Genomic DNA, 18419 nt, shown 5'->3' with positions numbered 1-18419 from the left:
TGGTGGGGGGGTGGGGGGGGGGGGGGGAATGGCCACCAGGAAAAAGTGCCTCTGTATAAAAGTCTTTAATGAGATCTCATTTGGAGAACTGCGTACAATTCAGTCAGTAGGCTGTAAACCAGATGGTATCAATCCAGAAGGCAGCTACTGAAATAGTTATTGTTCTTCAACAAAATCATATGGGGACAGACTTAGATCTAAATATGTATACTTTGGAAGAAAGGAAGGGTAAGGGAGAGATGATAGAGATATTTAAATACTTCCAAGGTATAAATGCAGAGAAAGCCAGCCTCTTTCAAGGAAGATCGGGAATAAGGCTGTCATAGGATAAAGATGAAAAGGAGTAGACTCAGGAGTTAACTAAGGAACTATATCTTTATAGAAATGGTGATGGGTATGTGAAACAGCCTCCCTGTGGAAGTAGTAGAGGAAAGAACAGTGTGTGAATTCAAGAAGGCATGGGAGAAGCACAGAAAATCTCTGCAGAAAAAGAAGGGATTGTAGAGTTTAGTAGTTAGAATGGATAAACCAGATTATCTTTATTTGCTGTTATTCTGTTTCTATGAAGGATATAGAGGAAAAGTAAGGGGAAAGAGGGAGTAGAAGAGGTGAAAGGAAGGGTATTAAGAGGAGGAAAAAGAGAGATAAAGGACAGAAAGAGGTGGAGGAAATGAGAAAGAGGTCTAGGAGGAGTCATACTGACACTCCTAGGTTCAGGACACCTTGGAACACCACTGCTCTGCTACTGTCAGAGGGAGAGATGACTTTTGTGTAGTGTGACGAAGCAGCCTGAGGATACATTTGCTGAAAGAGGGGTGATAAAGACAAAAGATAGAAGGGAGAAATGTAGGCAAGGGAGGGGAGAGAAAGAGAGGTATGGAGCAGAAGGAGGAAGAGAGAGTGTGAGGCAGGTGGGAATCTCCTGGGCACTGTTGGATAAATAGAAAGGGGTGGGTATAGAATGCTGGTGCTGATTAGAGGGTGAAGGCAAAGAGAGGACACTGGGGGCAGTGAGTAGGGGCATGGAAAAAAGGAAGTGGGGTAAAGAAGGGATGGCAAGTGGGGACAGGAGAAAGGTGGTGCTGAGCCCAGAGTATAGTAAGAAAGAAGATCTGGTGTTGGGTGTGGAGCAGAGGTGAGGAGTAGGGAATGAAAGAGAAGGTGGGGGCTGAAGGAACAAAGAAGGGTTGGGGCAAAGGGGTGAGAGGTGGGAAGGAAGAAGGCAGAAGCTGTTGGGCACAGAGTGGTAGGAAGTGGATTGGAGGAATACTTGTGGTAGGCATAGAGTAGGGGGGGGGAGAAGGCGGATGTTGGTGGTGGTGGTTTTGAGGGAGATGTTATGTTGAGGCTGCTTTATGTGGAGCAGAACAGAACCAGAAACAGCACCACTGTTGGTTATATAGGGGTGTTAGGAGTTATCTTAGGGCAGCAGACATACCTCCTTAGAAAATGAGCAGCCTTAATCTTTTCTCCTCTTAAGGCCCATTCTCACAATTCAGGTTTCCGACTGTCCCCTTCTCACCCTACTTCTCAGTCTTTCATTCTCTCTCCTATCCCTCTTCCAAAATTAAGATTTCAATATAGCGCCTCATGCTGGGGTCATTCCTCCTGTTGGAGATACTTCTGCAAATTATCAGAATGTTGGGGGTACTGACTACTTAAAAGGTTGAGCGATGCTGTTCTAAACTTAGGTGTGATTTCATTTTTTAAAAATGATTCATTAGGTTATTAGTTGATTACAAACCATCATATTCTTGTAATATATTCCGAAATGGCTTTGTGACCCATCAACATTTTTATACCAGGATAATGTTATTGCAATTTGTTCTGGGTCTTCTGCATGTCATACTAATTTGCAAGTCATTCTTTGTCTTTGCAGCTGGTTTAACCAAAGAGGATTTAAAAGCTTTCAATAAGGATTTGATGCCCTACTTCCAACCGGCAGCCATAAGACACATTCCTGCTGAAAATTTTAAAGTAAGTATTAAGTTTTAACCAGTGGCGAAACCACAGGTGGACTCAGGCCCACCTAGCAGCAGCACAGCAGTGATGCATGGGGGAGTGGGGGAGGAAAAAGTGCCTCTGTATAGAAGTCTTTAATGAGATCTCATTTGGAGAACTGCTGTACAATTCAGTCAGTGGGCTATAAACCAGATGTGGCTGGCAGGGATCCCCATGCTTTGCCAGCTGAAGACTCCCAGCATCTCCTCCTCTCCAACTCTCTTGACCCCTCCCCTTGGTACTTTTAAATCCTTTAGTTCTTCGCAGGGAGCGGCAACACATTCCCCCTGCTCACTGCAGCCCCAGCCTTCCCTGCGATGCAACTTCCTGTTTGCAGCACCGGGAAGTTGCATCAGAGAGAAGGCTCTGAGCTGGAGCAAGGAAGGGGAATGAGTTGCTGCCAGGGTTGCCAGGTGGAAAATTTTTTTCCCACCCAATCCAACCTAAAAACAGCCCAAAACCCGCCCAAACTCAAACCCCGCCCCTGACACCCCCACCCCCGTGTCATCACCCCACCCCCGCCGTCATCAACCCCGCCCCCGCCGTCATCGGCCCCGCCTCCCCCATCATCGGCCCCGCCCAGAACATCACTAACCCCGCCCAAAACGTCACTAACCCCGCCCCCCCGCGGCCAAAAAAAACCGCCCGAAAACCGTGGAAAAGAAAAAAAAGAAGCCCAAAAAACCGCGACCCACCGTGGGCAAAAATTTCCTGCGGCGGGTCGCGGAAAACCACCCAATTGGGCGGTAAAACCGCCCACCTGGCAACACTGGTTGCTGCTCGCTGCCAGCAAAGACTTAAAGGATTTAAAGATATTGAGAGGGGGGTTGGGGGAGTGGAGTTAAGTGCCCACCCCCCCTGATCGCCTGGGGGGGAGGGAAAGATGTTGGGTGGGGGGGGATGTTGTCATTCTCACCCACTTTGGGCCGATATTAAAATTGATTTAACTGGGCAGGAGCCTCTCCTGCCCAGTTAAATCGCTTATCACCACCTAAGTGGTGATATTAAGAGGAAATTAACCGGACAGTGCTGCTGAATATCACCACAGACTACCTAACAAAAAAGTGGGCAGGTCAGGGGCAGTACATAGGGCGGTGCTGGGGAGGAGCCAGGGGCTATGCGAGTGACAGCAATATTCAAAGCCAGGACTTGCAAAGCGAAACAGGTGAATTCAACTCAAAAGTTGTCCTAAATTTACCCACCTAGCTGTGTGGGTCTCGGCTGATATTCAGTGCCACTGAGGTGGTGATAAACAATTTAACCAGGCAGGAGAGGCAAGTGGCAGGAGCAAGTGGGCTATGCTCATGGCCCTGCCCTATTTGGACCAGGTGGGGGGGGGGGCATTTCGAGAGAATGGAGGAGGATTTTGAGTCTTGCGGACTAGGGGAGAGGGGAAAGGAAGGAGGGGGGCTGTCTTGGAGACTGGAGGGGGATCGGCAGCACTTAGAAATTTAAAACACAGTTAAGCAGGTCTTAGCCGATATTCAGGCATGACCCGCACATCTGTCTTAAGCAGGTCCCAGCTGAATTTTGGCCAGAACCTGCAGAAGCTCCAGTGGCCAACCCCACCAGATTTAGCCCCCGATAGCGCCACTGCGCAGACATGGCCCAGCATGAATAACTTACTTGGTAGGTCTATCACTCAATGCCAAAGATAATTAACTCACCGGATAATCTTTAAGATTTTTCATTCTTGTTAATTCTACTACATTTTTCTCATTAATTGCATTGTACGATCACAAATTTTGAATGTGTATTGAATGTAATGTAATCTGAACTTGATGTCAATTAGTTTAATGTTTTATGTGAGCCACATTGAAGCTGAACTTGCTCTGTATAATGCGGGATACAAATGTCATTCATTCATTCATAAATAAATAATAAATAATTTTAAAAGGAAAAATATATATATATTTATGAAGCTAATCTAATTGGCCACAGCAAGCGTTTGAAAAACACCAGCTACTGCTGTCTGAATATCAGCTGAATTGAATTTAAAATGATCCAATGTTTTAGAACTGACAAGTCTCAACATTTAGGAATCTTAATACAGTATAAGCCATGCATTTCAATTTCTTGTTACTTTCTGATGATGGTAATGTATCAATCCCTCTGCCTGACTGTGCAAGTCACTTAACCCTCTTTTGCCTCAGGTACAAAATAAATGCCTGTAGATAATGTTTAAGCCGCTATGATTGTAACCACAGAAAAGCAGTAAATCAATCCCCTTTCATAAACACTGGAATGCATTTTGGGTTTAACTTTATAATGGAGTTTTCGTGTCTAAAAGGCCTCGTAAAATTACCCCACAGGTTACGTGTATAAAGTATACGCATTGAATACGTCCACTGACTCAGATGTAGGTATGTTTGGGGCGGAGCACGGGTGAAGGCACAGTATGACTGCGCATTGCTTGTTCCTATGACACATACACATGCATGTACTTTACACACAAACAATTACACCTTCTTCCAAGCAAGCAGAAATGTCCATGGCTTCTTTGTAGCTTCAATTTAAGCAGGTTTGGTGGGGTAATTTTATAAACACACATACCCATATTTTCAAAGCACTTAGCCTTCCAAAGTTCCATAGAAACCTATGGAATTTTGGAAGGCTAAGTGCTTTGAAAATATGCCGTAGACGCCTACGAGGCATATTTTTAAAGCACTTAGACTTACAAGGTTATGTGGAGGCATATTTTCAAAGCACTTAGACTTACAAATTTACATGGAGTTATATTTTCCATATGACGTCTAAGTCTGACTTTGAACGTTTTGCACAAAACGTTCAAAATCTGAATAGAAAAGAAGGTCATTTTTGAAAAAAACGAAATATATCTATCTTTTTTTTTTTTAATACTGTTTCAAACAAGGTTTTGTGCTTTGATGTTTTGCTTTTTTTTGGTCCATTTTCTAAAAAAAAGAAGAAGTGCAAAATGTAGAGATTCATGCCATTGGGATGTAGGAGGAGCCAGCATTTTTAGTAGACTGATCCCCCAGACATCCCAGGAGAGCAATGGGGCACTTCTGTGCACTTCATAAAAATGCTCCCAGGTGGACATCTCACCTTTGCTCCCTTATCTTGGCCCCTGAGCCCTCCAAAATCCACCCAAAACACACTGTACACTACTACAATAGCCCTTATGAGAGAAGGAGGCACCTATATGTGGGTACAGTAGGGTTTTGGTGACTTTGTGGAGGGATCACAGTTTCCACCACAAGTGTGACAGGTAGAGGGAGATAGGGACCTGGGTCCCCCCCCCCCCCCCACTCCATAGTGTACTGCACTGATCACTACTTCAGGGACCTGCATGCTGCTCTAATGGACCTGAATTTAACATCTACTACTACTACTACTACTTAACATAAAGCACAAAATCTGAGGCTGTCATAGAGGCTGGTAAGTGATATTTTTATTCACATTTATGGGGAGTGGGGGGGGGGGGGGGTCAGTGACCACTAGGGGTGGTATTTGGGGGTCACCTCCGATTCACTCCAGTGATCATCTGGTCATTTAGGGCACTTTTTTGTTCCTTATTCATCCTGAAAACAGGTCTAGACTAAAACGTCTTAGGTTTAGTCCTGGACGTTTTGGTTTTGTTCCATTATGTCCAACTGTTAGGCACACCCTAATCTCACCTTTGAAACACCCCTGATGCGCCCCCTTGTGAATTGGATGCAGTGCAGATAGGGTTAGAAAATACTGATTTGGACGTTTTGAGAAGCAAAATGTCCAAATTGGGCGTTATGACACTTTTTGGTTGTTTTTCTGTTTTGAAAATATATGGACCTTATAAGTCTAAATACTTTAAAAATCAGCCCCTATGTATCTTTGTAAACTAAACTGTAAATAGGCATTTTTTTTGCTCTTTCAACCTAGGCATCCTGTTATCAAATTACCCTCATAATGATTCACTTATTTTTGTACATTATCATCTTGTATGAATTCTTTCTGAATCTGAGGATGGGAGTGCCTACTCCTGAAATCTAGTCAAGAAATGTATGAAATCAGTCCAATAAAAAGATTATCAATTTAGGTTTTTTAAAAACATTATTTATTATTTTGTATTTCTGAACATAGTTTGAAGAATTTGGAAATTAGTCTTTAAGGGGGTCCTTTACTAAAGATTAGCTTGAGCTATCTGCAGCCGGGCCCATAGCAATAAAATGGACCATGCTGCGGACAACTCAAGCTAATCTTTAGTAAAGACCCTTAAACATGCTTCAGGGCAGGACAAATTCAATTCTTGTTCATCTCTAGGCATAGGTACGAGTCCTTGTTATATTTTTAATTTCAGGATCTACTAAAATTAAAATGTGAACTGTGGGTTTCAGTTTTGGAAGGAGAGATCTTTACAATGCATCCAGGGGGTAGCCATAAGTACATAAGTAATGCCACACTGGGAAAAGACCAAGGGTCCATCGAGCCCAGCACCCTGTCCACAACAGCGGCCAATCCAGGCCAAGGGCACCTGGCAAGCTTCCCAAATGTACAAACATTCTATACATGTTATTCCTGGAATTGCGGATTTTTCCCAAGTCCATTTAGTAGTGGTTTATGGACTTGTCCTTTAGGAAACCGTCTAACCCCTTTTTAAACTCTGCCAAGCTAACCGCCTTCACCACGTTCTCCGGCAATGAATTCCAGAGTTTAATTACGTGTTGGGTGAAGAAAACGTTTCTCCGATTTGTTTTAAATTTACTACACTGTAGTTTCATCGCATGCCCCCTAGTCCTATTATTTTTGGAAAGTGTGAACAGACACTTCACATCCACCTGTTCGACTCCACTCATTATTTTATATACCTCTATCATATCTCCCCTCAGCCGTCTCTTCTCCAAGCTAAAAAGCCCTAGCCTCCTTAGTCTTTCTTCATAGGGAAGTTGTCCCATCCCCGCTATCATTTTAGTCACCCTTCGCTGCACCTTTTCCAATTCTACTATATCTTTCTTGAGATGCGGCGACAAGAATTGAACACAATACTCAAGGTGCGGTCGCACCATGGAGCGATACAACGGCATTATAACATCCTCACACCTGTTTTCCATACCTTTCCTAATAATATCCAACATTCTATTTACTTTCCTAGCTGCAGCAGTACACTGAGCAGCTTTCAGTGTATTATTGACGACGACACCCAGATCCCTTTCTTGGTCCGTAACTCCTAACGTGGAACCTTGCATGACGTAGCTATAATTCGGGTTCTTTTTTCCCACATGCATCACCTTGCACTTGCTCACATTAAATGTCATCTGCCATTTAGCCGCCCAGTCTCCCAGTCTCATAAGGTCCTTCTGTAATTGTTCACAATCCTGTCGTAAGTTAACGACTTTGAATAACTTTGTGTCATCAGCAAATTTAATTACCTCGCTAGTTACTCCCATCTCTAAATCATTTATAAATATATTAAAAAGCATGTTCGCCTTCAGCTGCAAAATGACAAAGAGGCTGGTGGCATCTTATAGGTGAACTGATTTATTAAGGCATGAGCTTTTGAGGACAAGAGTTCACATTGTCAGATGTCTGTAGCAATTCTGTCTTCCAAGCATTGGCACTAACATTTACTTTTGAGCAAAAAGACTATGCTTCGTTAAAGATGGGAATGATGGAACATGTTTGGAAGCAGATAAGAGGAAGAAAAAAGCTTTGTGAGCATCCTAACTCCTAAAAACAACTGAGCTCAGGAGAGTGTTCATTTTAACTTCCTGATGGACCATCTCTAGTCAGGAATCTAAAGCTATGTGCACAGCTCAGATTCCTTCAGAGCCTGGGCACTAAGGATGACACCTGGACTAACCCTTACTTTTTATTACTGCAGGAACTGTCTCCCGAGCAGATAGAGAATCTGGGTCCAGAGAATGCTGCCATGGTTACCGACTCACAGCTTCTGCAGCTCAACATCTGGCAGTTGCAGAGCCTCCAGCGGGCACTAGATGGTGCCAGAATAAACATCCAGGAAGCAGAAATCAGTCCAATTATAATCAACATGACTGATGCTCCCATCTCCAAGTGTAAGTTCACAAACATGGTCTGCTAGAGCTCTTACAGTTAATTCTATTACTGAGTTCTCCGTTTCTTATTATCCTGTGTTTCTGATTCATTTGATGTGGGTGTGTGCAGCCCGTATTAAAATAAAAATTGTTCTGAACATAAAAGAACTGGGGTTAAAATAGGGGTGGGCTGAGACCCAGGTAGCTTCAGATTAAGGTTCATGATGCCAGAGCTTCAGTAGAGGCCAGCTGTGACTAAGTTGGAAGTAGGGTTACCATAGGCCCATTTTTTCCCAGACATGTCCTCCTTTCCAGGGTACTGTCAGGCGTCCGTGCAGTTTTCTTGATTTTGGCTGTTTCTCCAGTTTCCGGCACTCCTTCCCAACTGAGTCAGCAGCAGCAAAGCAAACGCAGACACACACGCACGCTCCGTCAGTAGTAGAGGCCACCTGATCCAGTGGCACGTGCGTGCGGTCGAGTTGTGCAGCAAGAAAGAACCTCCTCATACACTGTGATCCAGAACCAGGACCATTCCTGCACTCTGTTAGACTGACTCTGAGACAATCCCCACCCCCACCCCTCCCAACGACACCACTGTGAGCACAGGATTCTGGCATAGCTAGCCCTTGGAGAGACTGTGATCCTGCAGTGCACTCGAGGTAAGGAATTGGGAGACTTTTTGTGGCTCGGGCTGGGGCTAGGGGCCCTAGTTAATGTACACACATAACAAACACTGACTGACTTACAATACAGCAGTAGACCAGTGGCATTCCTAGGGTGGATGACACCCGGGGCGGATCACCGATGTGCCCCACCCCCGGCGAAAGGACAGCCCCCCCCTGGGTGCACTTTTACCTGCTGGGGGGGGTGCCGCACGCCTGTCGGCTTTGCTCGTTCCATGCTCCCTCTGCCCCGGAACAGGAAGTAACCTGTTCTGGGGCAGAGGGAGCACGGAACGAGCGGAGCCGACAGGCGCACGGCACCCCCCCAGCGGCGTGCACCCAGGGCAGGCCGCCCCCACCGCCCCCCCCCCCCTTGGTACGCCACAGCAGTAGACAATGATCCACTTTTCAAAAACTTCCAGATTTGAGCTTGACTGAGACCGAGACCAAGGATGATAAATGTACTTGGGCTCAGACTTAGTCAAACTGAAATCTGGAAGTTTTTAAAAAGTAGATTATTGTCTGCTGCTGTACTGTAAGTCAGTCACTGTTTGTTGTGTGTTTATTAACTAAAAGCCATTCGCAGGAGGAATGTGAACGATTACAGGAGGACCTTGCGAGACTGGGAGATTGGGCGTGCAAGTGGCAGATGAAGTTCAATGTTGACAAGTGCAAAGTGATGCATGTGGGTAAGAGGAACCCGAATTATAGCTACGTCTTGCAAGGTTCCGCGTTAGGAGTTACGGATCAAGAAAGGGATCTGGGTGTCGTCGTCGATGATACGCTGAAACCTTCTGCTCAGTGTGCTGCTGCGGCTAGGAAAGCGAATAGAATGTTGGGTGTTATTAGGAAGGGTATGGAGTCCAGGTGTGCGGATGTTATAATGCCGTTGTATCGCTCCATGGTGCGACCGCACCTGGAGTATTGTGTTCAGTACTGGTCTCCGTATCTCAAAAAAGATATAGTAGAATTGGAAAAGGTACAGCGAAGGGCGACGAAAATGATAGTGGGGATGGGACGACTTTCCTATGAAGAGAGGCTGAGAAGGCTAGGGCTTTTTAGCTTGGAGAAGAGACGGCTGAGGGGAGATATGATAGAAGTGTATAAAATAATGAGTGGAATGGATCGGGTGGATGTGAAGCGACTGTTCACGCTATCCAAAAATACTAGGACTAGAGGGCATGAGTTGAAGCTACAGTGTGGTAAATTTAAAACGAATCGGAGAAAATTTTTCTTCACCCAACGTGTAATTAGACTCTGGAATTCGTTGCCGGAGAACGTGGTACGGGCGGTTAGCTTGACGGAGTTTAAAAAGGGGTTAGATAGATTCCTAAAGGACAAGTCCATAGACCGCTATTAAATGGACTTGGAAAAATTCCGCATTTTTAGGTATAACTTGTCTGGAATGTTTTTACGTTTGGGGAGCGTGCCAGGTGCCCTTGACCTGGATTGGCCACTGTCGGTGACAGGATGCTGGGCTAGATGGACCTTTGGTCTTTCCCAGTATGGCACTACTTATGTACTTATGTACACATTTTCTACAATTAAATATTTCTTTAGCAGAAGTATCAATCATTTTATTTTGTTTTGTCTCGCTACTGGATTGAAAAACAACCTGCCTAAAAATGGCAAGGGAGTGGAAATTTCACTACTTCTGAAAATCCTAAATGCATTTCTTTTTTGTATTTCTATGCACAGATGTCTTTGCTTAGCAAAGTTCCTGACACATACAGAGAACAAGCAGTGATCTGGCTCTAGTATTGTAAACTCTCACTGTATTTCTCTCATCTTGGCTTTCTGGATGTTTTGTAGCTGATTTTAGGATTAACTGCCTAAATATTATATTGATATGTGCTATTTCATTCAGAGAGCAGAGGTGTGGCCTAATGGTTAAAGTAGTAGGCTGGAAACCAGAGGGCTCAGATTCAAATCCCACAGCAGCTACTTATGGTCTTGGGCATGTCACCTAACCCTCTGTCCATCTAGCCCAGTATCCTCTTTCCAACAGTGGCCAATCCAGGTCACAAATACCTGGCAGAACCCCAAATAGTAGCAACATTCCAGGCTACCAATCCTAGAACAAGCAGTGGCTTCCCCCATGTCCATCTCAATAACAGACTATGGACTTTTCATCCAGGAACTTGCCCAAACCTTTTTTCTAAATCAGTAGATGCTAACAGCTGTTACCACATCCTCTGGCATTCAGTTCCAAATCTTAAGTATTCTCTGAGTGAAAAAATATTTCTCCTATTTGTCTTAAAAGCATTTCCATGTAACCAGGGGCGTAGCCACGGGTGGGCCTGGACGGGCCCAGGCCCAGCCAGTTTCCCTCCAGGCCTGCCCAGCCCCGGGTGTCAGTAGGTGGGGAGGGGGGTGCTCTGCTGGTGCTGCAGTCCCCACCTGCCTACCAGCTCCACGATCGACGAGCAGACGACCCTCGTCTTCCATCCGGCATCGAGTCTTAAAAAAAAAAAGCCCGGAGAAACGCCTCGCGTCTGCTGTGCACTGCTGTAAAGCAAGCAGCAAATCGTCTCGTCGGTCCTTCCTTCACTGTGCCCGCCCTTTCGGAAATAGGAAGTTACATCAGAGGGCGGAACACAGTGAAGGAAGGACCGACGAGACGATTTGCTGCTTGCTTTACAGCAGTGCACAGCAGACGCGAGGCGTTTCTCCGGGCTTTTTTTTTTTTTTTTAAAGACTCGATGCCGGATGGAAGACGAGGGTCGTCTGCTCGTCGATCGTGGAGCTGGTAGGCAGGTGGGGACTGGGTCGTGCAGGGGGGCTCAGATGGGATGTCGGGGTGGGGTGGGGTGGGGAGGGGTTCAAATTTATAGTATTTAACTTTTTTTTTTTTTTTTTAATTTTATTTATCATTTTACTTAATTACATTCACATTTATCACATAAATGTAAGGAAATACAGAAATTAATATATAAAGGAAAACATTTTCTCTCAACAATATATATTTACATAATTGTCCACAATTGGAAAATCCAAGATCAGGAAAACAATCTTAAAGAAAATAAGAAAAACTCACAATGGTTAATCTTACACTTCACATTTTCTGAGGGAGGAAGGTTAATCGGTTATTGCAGCCGGTACAGTGGTAACTGAAGGAAGTTGCTGCAGAGGATTCTTCATCTGTTTCCAAAAACTCTTATAATTTCTTAGGTTCAAACAAATAAGTAATAAGGAAATAAAACACTTACAAGGGAATCGCGCTAGGAAGGTCCCACCTAGGGCAATGATTCCTGGCTTAAAAGCCAAGACTTCACACCTCCCAGTCTGCTATTCCCTTGATGTGTCAGGAAATATTTGCGTCTTTGAACCCAAAAAACTATCAACCATGTATCGGAAATACAATTTCAAAACATTGTTCCTATCTAAATCAAAGACGAAAGTCACTAATAATATAACTCTATCTATAACTTCTGAATTTTCCAAAATGTCGGTTAAACTTACATCTCTTTTCTCTGATAAAGAAGATTTTAAAGGAAATATAATTTTAGTCACCAAAAGGTGGCTATCAGAAGATATTAGCAAAGTATCAGAGAAATATTTCTTCAAGAATTCAGTAGCTGACATATAGGATATTATAGGTAAATTTATCATTCTCAAGTTTTTTTCCCTTAATTGGTTCTCCAGAAATTCCAATTTTTATAAGAAAGATAACTATTCTTCATTATCAAATTGTCTGATTTTCATAGAGAAGCCATTTCCGTAATCAAAGTCTCTATTTTTATATCTTGGACTTCCACTTTGTTAGATAGGTATTAATATAAATTCTTTAACTCACATAGTAAAAAATTGTAAACATCTGAAGAAGAGAGTTATTCACATTCTGCTGCAGTTCCTATAATACGTCCATTATGACATTATTGGCTTCACCAAGTCCAATTTCTCCACAGAAACCGCTCCAGATATCTTTGGGGGGAAGAGCTCACTCTCCAATCCCCCAGTTGGTTTATTATCCGAGTCGATGCTGTGCCAGGACCTCCTCGGGTCACGTGAAAATCCTAACCCACTTCGGGCGTTTCCATTATTGACCTCCATAGCGAAGCAATACTGTTTCCGGGTCTTGGAGGGGTCGTGCCAACAGGGGGACTCAAAGTCACTCCCTCTCCACTGAGATTCGGCAATAAAGCCTTGCTGTTCCCCGAAGCAGGAACCGATATTCCCGACGTTATGACCCCGAATCTCTCCAAAATAGACTGAGAAGTGGTGGGAACCCCAGCCATGTTCGAGGAGGACTTTGCCTTTTCTCTTCCCCATTCTCTGGAGAGCGCGCCTTCTTCTTCAGGCATTCTGGTGTAAAACGGGAACTCAACTAGCATACGTCCTCCCTCAACGCCATCTTGGATCCTCCAGGTTGGGACACTCTTTGTCTGGTTTCTCCTCAGAGGCCTGTCTGATATGGGTAACCCTACAGCATAGCCCTCTGAGTCATTGAAACACGGAAGCCCCTCCACCACTTACAAGGTGGTGTCCCTTCGGAGGGGTATAGTATTTAACTTTTAAAGTTAATGGTGGGGGTAGAGAAGGGAAGAAGAAATGCATGCCCACCCAACCTACCCACTGGCCCACCCAAAAATTACATTCTGGCTACGCCACTGCATGTAACTTCATTGTCTCCTAGTCTTTGTACTTTTTGAAAGAGTAAAGGTTATCAATTGAACTCAAACAAAATAAAACATGGAAAAGAAAATAAGATGATACCTTTTTTATTGGACATAACTTAATACATTTCTTGATTAGCTTTCGAAGGTTGCCCTTCTTCCTCAGATCGGAAATAAGCAAATGAGGTAGCCAAATTATTTCCGATCTGAGGAAGAAGGGCAACCTTCGAAAGCTAATCAAGAAATGTATTATGTCCAATAAAAAAGGTATCATCTTATTTTCTTTTCCATGTTTTATTTTGTTTGATTTCTATTGATAACCTTTAAGAGTGGACTAACACGGCTACCACACCTCTCTATGAAAGAGTAAAAAAATCGATTTACTTCTACTTGTTCTACACATTCAGGATTTTGTAAACCTCAATCATATCTCCCCTCGTCCGTCTCTTTTTTCCAAGCTGAAGAGCCCTAACCTCTTTAGCCTTTCCTCATATGAGAGGAGTTCTTTCCCCATTATCATTTTGGTTGCTCTTATTTCAACCTTTTCTAATTCTGCTGTATCATTTTTGAGATACAGTGACCAGAACTGAATGCAATACTGAAGGTGAGGTCGCACCATGGAGTAGGCATTATAGTCGGCCCTTCCCTAACTGTGTCCCGCCCTCTGACATAACTTCATATTTCCTTGAGGGTGAGACACAGAAGGAAGGGCTGATGAGGAGGCGATTTTCTTCTTTTTACAGCAGCGCTACAGATGCGAGGCGCCACGCTGGGGTGGACAGAGCTGGAACCTGGTTGGCAGGTGGGGACTGCGTCCGGGGGGGGTATGGAGGCGGTTCCATGCCAAGGGGGGTGTGGAGGCGGTTCCATGCCAAGGGGGGGTTGTGGATGGACAGAGCGGAGCACCCCCCCACACACACACCCATTGACACCCAGGGCGGACCACCATCCCCGCCCCGTCCTTGCTACGCCACTGCAAAGTACTGAGAATTTCAATAGCTGGCTCAAAGCCTGGTGTCACCAAGAAGGATTTAGGTGCATAGGAGGATGGGGCAATACAAGGAAAACAAAAGACTATATTGTAACGATGGGCTGCATCTCACTGTGGCAGGAAAACAAAATCCTTGGGGAGAAATTTAGACAATATATTTCTAGGTATTTAAACTAGAAGATAAGGGTGGCATATGGAGGCAGGTCACTTCAAGTGGTCACCCCCCAGTTAAAGCTAAAAGACAAGATGTGACAGTAGAAAAGAAAGCAATGAAAACAACAATCTTGGCAAATCACTTCTTACCAACACAACAGGAAGTGAGACTAAACAAAAAACTAAACAGAAGATAAAAATGCCACTGAAATGTAGATGGAAAGCGATGACAACAAATGCTCGCAGTCTAAGCAATAAAGTTCATGGCCTGCAAGCCCCGATGTTAGAGGCAGACTTAAACGTTGTTGCAATCACGGAGACATGGCTTAATGATTCCCATGAATGGGATGCAAACGTACCATGCTTATGGATAGAGATGGTCTTAAAGGTGGAGGAGTAGCTCTGTATGTGAGAAATGATATCGCAGCGACTGAAATGACAGAGGCCTGGGGAAAGGAAGAAGCAATATGGATCACCTTAAAAAGAGATGATAGAACCTCTGTCCACATGGGTGTTGTCTACAGACCTCTGACACAATCGGAGGAACTAGATAAAGATCTGCTTACAGATATCCAAATGTTGGGAAAGAAAAGAGAGGTGCTGTTGCTGGGAGATTGGAAAGTTCCATCTGGAGAATTGGAAAGAAGTAGAGAGATCATGGATGCTTTTCAAAGTGCTCTGCTCAAATGGTGACAGAACCCACGAGGGAGGGAGCAATGTTGGATCTGGTGCTCACAAAAGGGGATAGTGTGTCAAATGTCCGACTGGGTGCCTACCTGGGCAGCAGTGACCATAAAACAGTTTGGTTTGAAATAACAGCTGGAGTGGAGGGCAGCCACTCAAAACTCGAAGTCCTGGATTTCAAGCATGCTGACTTTAGTAAAATGGGGGAATACCTGAGAAAGGAGCTGATGGGCTGGGAGGACATATGAGAAGTGGAAGGGCAGTGGTCCAGGCTGAAAGAAGCTATAAATATGGCCACAAATCTTTATGTAAGGGCAGTTAAAAGAAAAAGGAAACCGATATGGTTCTCCAAGCAAGTGGCTGAGAAAATAAAGGCTAAAGAGTTGGCGTTCAAGAAATACAGAAAAACTCAAGAAGAGGAACACAGAGAGGAATATCGGATGAAACTGAACGAAGCCAAGAGACAGATACTTCTGGCGAAAGCACAAGCGGAAGAACAAATAGCTAGAAATGTAAGGAGGGGGCGACAAAAATTTATTCAGATATATTAGTGAAAGGAGGAAGACTAAAAATGGAATTGTGAGACTGAAAGATGATGCGAACCATTATGTGGATAATGATGAAGAAAAAGCAAATTTGCTAAACAAATACTTTTGTTCTGTTTTCACTGAAGAAAATCCTGGAGAAGAACCACGATTGAGTGGCAAAAGTACATATGAGAATGGAGTGGATATAGCACCGTTCACAGAAGAGTGTGTGTATGAACAACTTGAAAATCTAAAGGTGGACAAAGCCATGGGACAGGACAGGATCCACCCCAGGATATTGAGGGAGCTCAGAGAGGTTCTGGCGGGTCCTCTTAAAGATTTGTTTAATAAATCCTTGGAGACGGGGGAGGTTCCATGGGATTGGAGAAGAGCGGATGTGGTCCCTCTTCACAAAAGTGGTGATAGGGAAGAATTTGAAAACTACAGGCCAGTAAGTCTTACTTCAGTTATTGGAAAGTAATGGAAATGATGCTGAAGGATAGGATAGGAATTTCCTGGAAGCCAATAAGTTGCAAGAATCGAGACAACATGGTTTTACCAAAGGTAAATCGTGCCAAATGAATCTCATTGAATTCTTTGACTGGGTGACCAGAGAATTGAATCTACTTAGATTTCAGCAAAGCTTTTGACACGGTTCCTCACAGGAGGCTCTTGAATAAACTTGACAGGCTGAAGATAGGACCAAACGTAGTGAATTGGATTAGGAACTGATTGACGGACAGATGCCAGAGGATGGTGGTTAATGGAATTCACTCTGATGAAGGAAAGGTGAGTAGTGGAGTGCCTCAGGGATCGGTGCTGGGGCAGATTCTGTTCAATATATTTGTAAGTGACATTGCCGAAGGGTCTGAAAGTAAAGTTTGTCTTTTTGCGGATGATACCAAGATTTGTAACAGAGTGGACACCCCGGAGAGAGTGGAAAACATGAAAAAGGATCTGCAGAAGCTAGAAGAATGGTCTAATGTTTGGCAATTAAAATTCAATGCAAAGTGATGCACTTATGGAGTAGAAATCCATGGGAGACGTATGTGTTAAGCGGTGAGAGTCTGATATGTACAGACAGGGAGAGGGATCTTGGGGTGATAGTATCTGAGGATCTAAAGCAACAAAACAGTGTGACAAGGCAGTGGCCATAGCCCTAAGGTTGCTAGGCTGTATAGAGAGAGACGTGTTCAGCAGAAGGAGGTGTTGATGCCCCTGTACAAGTCGTTGGTGAGGCTCCACCTGGAGTATTGTATTCAGTTTTGGAGGACCTTATCTTGCTAAGGATGTAAAAAGAATTGAAGCAGTGCAAAGAAAAGTTACAAAAATGGTATGGGACTTGCATTACAAGACGTATGAGGAGAGACTTGCTGACCTGAACATGTATACCCTGGAGAAAAGGAAAAACAGGGGTGATATGATACAGACGTTCAAATATTGGAAAGGTATTAATCCGCAAACAAACCTTTTCCGGAGACGGGAAGGCGGTAGAACTAGAGGACATGAAATGAGGTTGAAGGGGGACAGACTCAAGAAAAATGTCAGGAAGTATTTTTTCACAGAGAGAGTGTTGGATGCTTGGAATGCCCTCCCGCAGGAGGTGGTGGAGATGAAAACGATAATGGAATTCAAAAATGCGTGGGATAAACATAAAGGCATCTTGATCAGAAGGAATGGATCCTCAGAAGCTTAGCAGAGATTGGGTGGCAGCACCGGTGGTTGGGAGGCAGGGCTAGTGGTTGGGAGGCGGGGCTAGTGCTGGGCAGACTTATAAGGTCTGTGCCCTGAAAATGGCAGTTACAAATCAAGGTCAGGTATACATATAAAGTAGCACATATGAGTTTATCTTGTTGGGCAGACTGGATGGACCGTAGTGGTCGTTCTCTGCCGTCATCTACTATGTTACTATGGTGTCCATTAGCCTGGTCACACTTGGGCTGGCATCACTCTGGTAAGGAGGAGCACATTCTTGGTACCTGTGGAAAGCGTGCTGATACTACCACGGGTGAAATGACAATAGTTTTAACTGAATGTGTTTGTTTTTGCATATGTTTATTACCATCCTGCTCAGTTACCTTCCCTTCATGTAGATAATGTGCTGTTGTACTTTCACAGGTGCTCAGTTTTCTGATCAGCTCTGCCTCTGGTCCTGTTTCTGTCTTCTCTTCACTGCTGCTCTGAAAATAGCCTGAGTCCAAGGTGGCTATGGACAAGACTCTTTACCTGTGAATTTGCTGCTCATCCATGAATGTGTAAAACAGATCAGCAGCAGCCTTGTTCCATCCTGATCTGTATGTTCCACTATTAGCAGAAATCATTACTTTCTTTCAGTCTAAATATGCAATGTAAAATATTAAAAGCAGGAATACTCTAGCAGTCTGTTTACTTTTTCCATTAATTGCCATTGCTACTATAGCAACCAATTGTACTAACCTAAAATTAGATGGCTCTATGTAAAGGGTTTTTTTTTTTCTCCTTATTACTTTGACATTTTCCTGAAATGTTAAAATACACTGCATTGCTCTTATTTAGGTAATTATGTCATGAATTTCAACTGTATAATGAACTGGGCTGATCCAAACTTTTTGGCTACCTACTTAGAGAAGTGGAGGAGCTTAGAAGTTAGAGCGGCATGCTGATGACCAGAGAAGCCCCAGCTTGTGCTGTGAGTAGAAAGAAAGCTAGCAGGGTGCTCCCCAGGAAGTTTTATGACAGGAGGTGGCATGAGCCTATCTAGCCCATTCTGTGGGATGAAGCCAGTGGGTGGAGCCTCTGCCTTCTGCCATATTGTG

The 18419-nt window shown here is 44.1% G+C and overlaps 1 protein-coding gene across 1 annotated transcript in view; it reads left to right on the top strand.

The window, feature by feature from the left end:
* The window catches only part of OTOA (otoancorin), a 95284-nt gene extending 77284 nt beyond the window's left edge, over window positions 1–18000 (top strand). Inside the window, 3 exon segments of the mRNA XM_030212064.1 lie at window positions 1880–1977; window positions 7820–8012; window positions 17743–18000. Coding sequence (XP_030067924.1) covers window positions 1880–1977; window positions 7820–8012; window positions 17743–17819 — 368 coding nt within the window. The 3' untranslated portion in view covers window positions 17820–18000.
* The last annotated feature ends 419 nt before the right edge of the window (window positions 18001–18419 follow it).

This window comes from Microcaecilia unicolor, chromosome 8 (genome assembly GCF_901765095.1).
Source record: "Microcaecilia unicolor chromosome 8, aMicUni1.1, whole genome shotgun sequence".
Lineage (NCBI taxonomy): Eukaryota > Metazoa > Chordata > Amphibia > Gymnophiona > Siphonopidae > Microcaecilia > Microcaecilia unicolor.
Note: the sequence above shows the minus strand (reverse complement) of the source record. Positions and strands in the feature narration are given on the sequence as shown.